The 9,504-nt window shown below is 43.8% G+C and overlaps 1 protein-coding gene across 1 annotated transcript; it reads right to left on the reverse strand.

The window, feature by feature from the left end:
- Window positions 1-5,110: 5,110 nt before the first annotated feature.
- proza (protein Z, vitamin K-dependent plasma glycoprotein a) lies at window positions 5,111-9,343 on the reverse strand. The gene is made up of 9 exons (XM_088315990.1): window positions 9,169-9,343; window positions 7,896-8,045; window positions 7,161-7,309; window positions 7,065-7,089; window positions 6,847-6,960; window positions 6,410-6,544; window positions 6,215-6,330; window positions 5,976-6,093; window positions 5,111-5,893 (listed from the first exon to the last, which is right to left on the reverse strand). The coding sequence occupies exons 2-9, from the start codon at window positions 7,981-7,983 to the stop codon at window positions 5,355-5,357; spliced, it is 1,284 nt and encodes a 427-aa protein (XP_088172116.1). The 5' UTR covers window positions 7,984-8,045; window positions 9,169-9,343; the 3' UTR covers window positions 5,111-5,354.
- Between the last annotated feature and the right edge of the window lie 161 nt (window positions 9,344-9,504).

The following is a 9,504-nucleotide window of genomic DNA, read 5'->3' on the forward strand; positions in this document are numbered from 1 at the left end:
ATATACATTTTCAAACTAAAATTAACTGAAAGCTCACGTATGAAATTAAATAACAAAGACAACTGTAAGAGATTTTTTCGCTATGATTATCATTAGTCGTAGTTAGTTTTATAAATGCAATCGTCGTTTTCATTTATTGAAAGCATTTCCATTTTTATGTTAGCTTTTTCATTTTCTAGTTTTTTTTTCATTATCTGTATCCTTGTTTTTGTCTTGCTCTCGCTAAGGTACTTGACAAGGTTCAAGCTGCTGTGTCGTTTATCAATTGTGCGGTCGCTTCAGCTGCTTCAGTCCATCTAAATGTGGAGGTGGGTGTTAAGGAGCTGACACACCCACCCCCCACCAGGACAACCATCTTTCCCTGTCGCCTCATTTGTGGCCATGTTGTGAAAAGAAACTGCAAAAAAAATGTTCCGGTGTGCTCGTGTTAAATTAAGTGACTAATTATAACCGCATCTCTCCATCCACTTCATTTTATGGGAATCCATAAAAATGGCTGCCCGAGTTAATGTCGTGCCAAGCTTGTGTGCATTAATGCTTAAAATGCTCTTTTGGGGACGAGCCAGTCCCACCCTCCTTTTCTTACTACCTACATTGCTTGAGGCTGTTCCCTCTTTTATCGCCGTTTATTGATGTGACAGGCAGGCCGACAACCATCGAGGTGGGCGTGGTCTCATGTGGAGTGGCAGCTGACAACTTGAGGCTGATGTGACCGGTGCAGCCCGGAGAGCAACAACACGGGTAGATGAGGTGGAAGTCCACCGCCGAGATTAACGGCCGTCTCGATTGGTTAGCTTGCTCAATAAATATATCATCACCGGGGGGGACGCTTGGACGCAACAAGGGGGCTCATTACAGCAGCCATCATCATAAATTGGCTGTAAAATGGGAACGCTTCATGACTGGTTATGGTTACGTTTCATTACGCGGCTGTTGTACGCTGACATGACTCCCGCCGCTTTAAGGGACATTAAGTTCTTAAAAATCAACTGCCAACTGTTCGTTTTTTGTTTGTTTTTTTTTCAAATGGTTCGCTTCAGTCGCGTTCGGCTGCGTTTCGTGGAGGACTGAGTTATATAATGGGGGACTAGAAAATGAGTCGACCACTTCTATGTCAAACAGCATCAGTCACCAAAAGAGCGACTCAATGTTAGGCTTGACTGATTTATAAATTGTGCTAGTATGCTAGCATTTAGCATACATGCATTATGACAAAGGTCATTTTTTTTTCTTGGGGGGGGGGTCTTGAATCATTAGCTCAGTTGTTAGTCTTAAATTGTTTGGAAGATCTCCGTTTGTAGATGATAACGGGTCACTGTGCATCCAAGCCACTCCCGGAGACATATGGAGTACCGCAAGGTTCTATTCTCGGACACCTGTCATTTGGTCTGCTCATGCTGCAAGTTGTCAAAAACGTTTTTCATGTTGCATGGTATACAGTAGGTCATGTGACATTATGATGTCTCCTCAACATGATATATCGATTGATCACATGATTGGTTGTCCAAAGTTTTCAATAGCTAAATGAAATTCCAATCAAACTTGAGTTCAAAAACCCTTGTGTGTATTACCAAGGCCATAAAAAAATAAATATAATCTCACTATTTTTTTCTCCGTTTTTCACTCTCAAACTCTGGCACGCAGATAATAAAGTCATGCATTGACACCGGCACTTCCAATCTTTACCTTGGAAGTCACATTTGACCACTCCAATGAGGGACTTGTGCTTCATTCACTATCCGTGCTAGAATCACAGAGCGGTCATGTGACGGACTCAGACGTTGACTTGCAAACTTTGAAGCCGATTTAGGATTATGAGTCGATGGGGAACAATAGTTTGTTGTGTTTGCAACAGCACTACTGCGTTGGTTGCCAGAGACAGACAGCGGGATGAAAGCCAGGATGTTTTAACTATGACAGGACGCAGGTGTCCAAAATTAGCAGGAAGAGAAGAGAGTCTAATTTTAAACACATACACACTCATACTCACGCACACACACACACACTTTGTTGCCAGACACTTCTCGCATCTCAAATATTTCCTTACAGTGCAATGTCTGTAGTTTGATTTCTGTCTCGGTGTTCATTTTCTGTTTAGTTGGGCAGCAGAGCCAACTGCCCCAAGTTGAGAAGAATTAGTGTATGTCAATTTTTGTGTGAATGAAAACGTATGTTTTCCACATACGAATGCAAACACAAACATTCACCATATCCTTCAAAGAAAAATGACATCTCTGTCATTGCCCGTAGCCTCGTTCACCCCGTGTATGCTAATTAGCCAGTGTTAGCATGCTAAGCCTCAAATCTGGTTGCCCTCCATTGTGTTCGCCCAAAACCCGCGAGAATGCTGACTTGAAGCATTTACTTCAATCCCCCCTCGCCTGCTTTCAGTGAGCGTGTGTTGGAATTACAGCAGCGGGGTTACGTAAAAGTCTGTAGCCTGCTTCTCTCTTTTTGCATCCTGCTCTCCGGGCCTTGACCTCCAGCTCTCAAGCGTTGCACAATTACCCAATCAAGTGGAAGCTGGCATGGGGTACAGATTGACTGGGGGGGGGGGCAATCACACTGTGCCCCCCCCATCTCGCTGTGGAATCAGACACCACACAGACACATAATCCCCCACAAATAGTCTGTTTTGAGGCTGTGTGTGTACGTGTTATGAATATATTTAGCACATGTGGGGATTTGGGGTCACAGCATGGCGATGGATTACTGATTTAGTAGGACAGGAGCCAGATTGTCCCCCCCCCCACAAGTGGCACACTTTCACCTCCATAGATGACGTCGTCATCAGTTCCAATACAGTGCAATATGTGGCGCCTTGACCATGATTGGATCTCGATTTACTTGCGTAATAAATGCAATTTCCCCATGGAGAAAAAAAAAAAATAATAATTTTAATTGACGAGGTCAGGAGCTGGAGATTGTTTGTCTGTGCGTGAGTGTGAGCTGTGGTCCACTACAGCTAATTAAAAAATGATTTTCAATTTGGAAAAAGTACAAATGTTGCATAAATTACGATATAAAAAACATAATCATGGAGAATGTACCAAAAAAAACCAAAACTTTTTTTTAAGAGTAGAGTGTATCATTTTGTCTGCGTGTGAGAATCATAGTCCGTCATGAGCTACAGCTTTTTTTTTTTTAGGGGAATCAAAAGAAAATATAAAGAAACTGATTGCATAAACTATAGTAATGAGTGACGTCAAGATCTGGAGCTATCAGTTATTTTGCATGTGAGCATCAGTGTGAGTTGTGGCCTACAACAGTTTCTAAACCAAAATCTAAATTAAAAAAAATGTTTGCGTAATGTGAAAAATATTGAATGATTCAAAAAAATCAACTATCAAGACCAACTACCAAGAAATGATCCATAAATGACGACACAAAACTTTGTAGTTGAAATTGGTGTGCTGCAGAGTGACATGAAGTGCTTTTCTCCTTCCTGGGATGTCGGTAATGACCCTCCCGCTAATGTCTCCATGCGAGCGCTTTTCATTCCCGACTAATAGGATGCAGTTCCATTAATCCATACGCAATGATGCAATTCTTTCCATATCAACATCTTTCACTGAGGCCTCTCATTTCTATACCCGTTCGTTGCCTCCATGGTAACACCTTGTACCTTTCGGAGAGCTGCAACGGTAAAGGCCAGGGTGTGTAAGTGGAATCATGTGTGTTCCTCCCCCCCAATTGCAACAAGTCATTTTGAAAGGAGTAAATATAAGGAGGCGTATGCGAATGCTACAAAACGTGTTGACAGCAGCAAGAGCAAGTCAAGTATTACTGCCACCACAATAAGATTGATGCCCCACTGTCGTATGGTGTTCCACAGGGTTCAATTTTGGGGCCCCGGTTGTTTTCATTGTATTTGCTGTTGGATCTTAAAATAACGCTGTATTTAGTTTCACTGCTATGTGGATTACTTTTAGATCTATAGGATGTCCTGCTATGCCAAGTAGACTCTTTATTTTTTTTTTAACTGTCTTAGTTTTTATGTCCCTTTTTTACTTTATGTACAGCACTTAGCATGCAGCCATGAGTGTTTTTATAGTGCTCTATAAATAACATTGAGTTGAGATACTCTAGTTGGCTTTTGCCATTTACGGAATCAAGAAAATGACAAATCTAATGTGGGTGTAAGACTTTAAAGGTGACGAGTACTGCACAGTGCAGTCCACATTGTATGGCCGCCTGAATGTGACGCCGTCCAGTTTATGTTTCATGCTGACATGAATGAAGCCAGTAAGCGGAAGGTTTCGGTGCGGACGCAGGAAAGGAAGGTGCTTCTCTAATAAATCTGCAGTGAAACGAGAGCGTGAAGGAGCAGGACCATTTTTGGGCTTAAGGAGCCATCTCCTAGGCGAGAGCCATGGCAACAGCCAACGTGGGCCCCCAGCATTCAAGGCTGGCCTTTTCAGATGTGGCAAGCAGACCAGAGTTGTTGTTGTTGTTTTTTTTTTTTTTTGTAGTTGAGCGGTGTCTTGCGTTCCTTGTCGCTCCCATTCTTCCCGTCCCTTCCCCCATGCACGTGACATGATCACCAAAGGGAGGGAGGCTGTGAGTAGACTGCAGAGTGGGAGAGTCTGTGGGAAAATGTTGCCAAAGGACACAAGGGGTGTGTGGCACCGAGGGCAGTTCATTCAAATGCATCCCAGAAAAGACGAGAAACTCTTTGGGAAATTAAGAATTATGTTGTGTAAGAATACGACATAATCGTGCATCCCATCTGCTTGGGTGGATGTTTTTGTGTGTTATTGATTGTTTAAAATTGTGTTGCCATTTTCTTCCACATTTTATCATCTACCAAAATATTTTTTTTTTATCAAATCCTGTTAACAGGCAGATGAGCAAACGAAAAGGCTTTAAAAAAATTAATCCCCTTTGATGGAAATAAAAATATCTTTACAACAATATGAGGATTTGAGTATTATTTCTACATGTGAAGGAATAAAGATAATTATTTTCAGTTCATTTCTGAAATAAAAAATAAAACAAACTCATTCGTTACTTCGATTTTTTTTGGTAATAATTTCTAAAGATTTGCATGCTGAAAGCAATTTAAAATACTTCCACAAGTAAAAAAAAAAATTTAAAAAAGGAGACTGGATAATCACATTTGGTTTATTTGAGTTGTGGTGATGACATGCACACACTTGAAAAAATTGTGGTCAATCAAACGAGACAAATAAAATCAGTCAGTGCATCACGTGGAGTTTTATATTACCGGAGCGCCATCTTGTGGATAAACGAGGAAGTTTGCGTTGCGATAATACAGTTGGCTTGAGGATATTGTGCCAAAAGTTGAACACAGTCAGACAAGTAAACACGAACGCCGTTTGCTTATGTTCCCACTACAGCGAGTTGATGAGCGGCTGAAGCCAGCCCAGATGGCGCGAGACTTTCTGAAAGACGAAGCCTTTGCTGCACTCGGCCCCCGGCGGCCGGCTGACCACGCCGGTGAGGAAGAACACCTCCCTGTACAAGGTGAGCAAGGGGCTTCCGGAGCTCACGCTACAGTCGGCGTTGGCCCGGGCGGCCGTGCAGCCCACCTTGTTGCTCATCACATCGGGATGCGTCTCCAGGCACTGCGGCAAGCTTTTGTACGCCAGCTGGTTGAGGCTCAGCTGGCCCTGGAAGGACGCCACCCCGGCCTCGGGGTCTTTCCAGCCCGTGACGGTGGCGGGGAGCTCGCCGGACGTGAGGATCTCATCGGCGAAATCTTTCTCGGGGAGGCAGGCGGCCGTCACTTCCCGCCGGAAAACGATGCGGTCGCGCAACTCCACCAGCGCCAGGTCGTTATCGGCGCGGCCCGCCGAGTAGCGGGGATGCATGTGTGTTCGCTTCACGGAAAGCGTCTGCTCGCCGTCCTCATTGGTGATCTTACGCTTCCCTGGAGGGACAGATACTCGACACGCTCAACCCAATCTGTGTCGTGTACGGAGCTGCTTTGCTTCGTGAGCGTGTGTACTGACCCACAGCCACTTGGAAAGAACTGTACTTGCTGGCACACTGCGCTGAGGTCAGCACCAGGTTCTCTTTGAGAATGACGCCGCTACAGAAACCTTCTGACTCGGAACTCTTGAGAAGGGCCTGCGAGTTGCAGCAACACAAACGCGAGCCACGGTAAGCTTTCAGTACATTTAAACGTCACTACCGAGCGACTGGGTTAGGAAAGTCACCAACGTTGTTTCGTGTGTGTGTGTGTTGCTACCTGCCAAGGACACTCCCCAGTGGCGCAGGCAAGTCCCTGAAAGTCGCTACGGACGATGGTGGACTGTCTGGCCTCCCACTGGCTCAGACTGTTCACCTTTCCACACGGATAGCGCACTGGGGAGGAGAAAAAAGCACGTTGGCGTGCATGTCCGCCGTCGTCACGAGTGAGGTCATGTGGACACGTGACGTGTACCTGCGGGCTCGCATTTGTTCTTGTCCGTTCGGTGGAGCTTCCAGCTTCTGGCGCAGGAGCATTCGTAGGAGGTGTAGCCCGGTTTACAGAACTGGGAGCAGCCCTTGTCCTTTTCCAGGGTGCACACCGTTTGATCTGATGTGAGGACACACACACACACACACACACACACACACGCACTAATTGAATTTGCGTCAAACATTTATTTTCTTAAACAATTTGTCACAAATTGCCAATTTACAAAATCTGATTCTGCATTGACTAACATGGCCGTTTGGTCCCTTTATCGAGCGACTTTTCCAATTAATCGATTAATTCATTTTTAGAAGTAGATGATCTGGGAAAAAAAAGTGAGAAACATTTTTCTTTTTTTTTTTTTTAGGCCAAAATGCCCAGCCCTCGAATGAAGTGAAGTGGAAATGTGGTGCAGGGCTCACCGGTCTCGCAGTGGACCCCCGAGAAGCCCGCCTTGCAGACGCAGTCGTAGCCTCCCACACTGTCGGAGCACAGGGCGCCGTTCTTGCAGGGTTTCTCCGCGCACTGGTCTCCATCTGAAGGCGTGCGAAAAGGTCCAGCGTCAAAAAAAAAAAAAAGAAAAGATAAAGATCACGTCGAGGCAACAGGAGCTGAAGCCCGAATCAAGTGCGCCACTTACCGATGTAGACGGACCAGAAGATGTCCTGCAAGAGAAGATGAAGGTGATGAGCGAAGACACGACGGAACGCGACGGCGGGAAGCGCTCCAAACTCACCGTGCGGTACGAGTCCTGGAAGTGCTTGCGGGCCTCCTCGTAGGTGCACACCCTCTCCATGCAGGCCTGCTCCAGCGTGGACGGCTGCTGGTCGGCGCTTCGCTTCTGACGGGAGATCAGCGAGCTGGCCTGATGCTTGTCCAAGAACACTGGAGCACCACAAGGAGGAGGCGGGACACATCAAAACCGGGCTTCCTACTGCATGCAGACCACACTTCGGGGCTCACTTCCTGTTTCCTGCTGCTGGGGTTTGGCTTTGATTTGATAGATTTGATTGATTGATTTATCCTTTGACATTAAAAAAAAAAAAAAATTAAGTTTTTAGTAGAGAAAAACACTTAAGCTGTTGGCATATCATCTGTTAGCTGCTGCACTTTTAATCAATCGTGAAAAAAAGTTTGAATTTCTTTTATTCTAAAACAGGATATTTTTTTAAATTGATCACTATCAAATATTTTTAGGATTATTCCATTAAATAATTAAATATCATTATTTTTGCATGAAAGTATTAGTCATGTGTTTTCCTCCTGATTACTGATTAACTAATAATTGTTTTAATGATGGCGTCATCGTTTGTTCAACTTAATCCTGAGCCTTCCAACTGTAAATGTTAAAAAAAAAAGTGTAATAAATCCAATTTTCGACAATTATTCAATTGATGGATGGAATGATCCTTATACTTGTCTGCAGCGTATCTGTGTGAAGACGAGAAAGCGGCCTCTCTCCTCTCCTCACCTGTTTGCGGGGGGCTCTGGAAGGCACCCACGACCACACCCACCACCAGCAGCCACGCCAGGGCGCCCATCGAGGTCAACAAGCGCATGCTGACGTTGAAAATCCGAGTCCACTTGCAGCACTGCGGTGATCAGGTATGGATGTGTGTTCCTAAACGCATGAACGCGTGGCAAAAAACCAAAAAGAGTGTCACACACCAACACAAATGCCTTTCTGTGACTCTTCCAGTCTTTCTCTTATTTGAGGTCATTTTTGTCAATTTCACTGCGCCGCAAATTGCCTTCATGTATTTTTGACACAGATTTATAAAAGTGATTTTACTTTTCTCGCGCTTCAGGTTTTTGAGATGCTTGTTTTTAAGTCTAACCATTAAAAGCTTGCACAAAACTAATTTTACCATAGTTATTAATTTATCGCTATGACGTTTCAGAAAAACATTCCACCTGTTTCTGAACCTAACCATTAATTCATAAATATTAATAAATATTTAATAATAATATTAATAATAATAATATTAAAACCTGATGTCCTACAAAGAAACGGGGGCCTTTTCGGAATCTGTGCCGAAAAGGTAATCTGGAAGAGTTTACTTGCATCTCTGATTTAAAAAAAAAAAAAAAAAAAAGTAAAGTCATCATCACAAAATATTCAATTTATTCCACTTTGATTTTAAGACGAAGTGTCCAAAACGCACTCATCTTGTTTTATTTGGAAATGACATTCAACTCAAATAATGCTTTTATGGATGTTTTTAAAAATAGATTCTCTTTTTCATTTATGAACATTTTCTTATGTGCATTGTTATTACATTGTTATTATAGAACCAACGCAAGAATTCACTCAATTTTGGGGGCGAAACTTGTTTTTGTACACAGTGTATGTTCACCATCATCTTCAAGACCGTTACATAAGCGTTATATAAAAACGTTATTTTGTTACGCAGTGAGAGAGAAATTAAGTGCACACGTGCAAATAAAACAATAGTCTTAATTAATTCTGGTCCATTCGGTGTGACGGTGCGATTTTCTGACAGCTGCCATGTTGCAAGCAGCAGGCCCGTTTTGTTGACTTTCTGCACACGACGTCCTCGAGCAACACGCGCATTCGCAGAAGGCCGAAAGAACAAAATGAGGCGTCACAACCCAATAATGTCTCTTCACATTGCTGCTCAGCCTTTTGCATGGCGCCATGCGAACAAAGATTGCACATGAAATGTCGCAAAAACAAATCTGGCCAGTGATTCGTTCGTCACATTCGACTGGTCTCGACTCACCTCGCCCAACCCAAAGACAACTGGGTCGAGTTTTGGAAGCTGTCGGTTCCTAAACACAACACCGGGTGGTAGATTGGCGGCTTGCGTCCAATAACGTCAGAAAACAACAACCACAACAACACGAGTGATGTGATGCGGCCACCGCCTGGTCAGCCGCTTTATTTTGAGGGCTGTAATGTTAATTGTTGACCACAAGAGGGCACTGCAGGACAATAACCAAATCGGGAAGTCAAGCCCCGACGACTCTTCTACTATACTACAGTACTTTAAATGTTTAAAAATATTTTATGAACACGACCCTTTCGGTTTTTGTCAAATCTTTCCCGACATTATCTT

The sequence above is a fragment of the Idiotropiscis lumnitzeri genome, chromosome 15 (assembly GCF_059441095.1).
Source record: "Idiotropiscis lumnitzeri isolate Australia: NSW breed Sydney's pygmy pipehorse chromosome 15, RoL_Ilum_1.0, whole genome shotgun sequence".
Taxonomy (NCBI): domain Eukaryota; kingdom Metazoa; phylum Chordata; class Actinopteri; order Syngnathiformes; family Syngnathidae; genus Idiotropiscis; species Idiotropiscis lumnitzeri.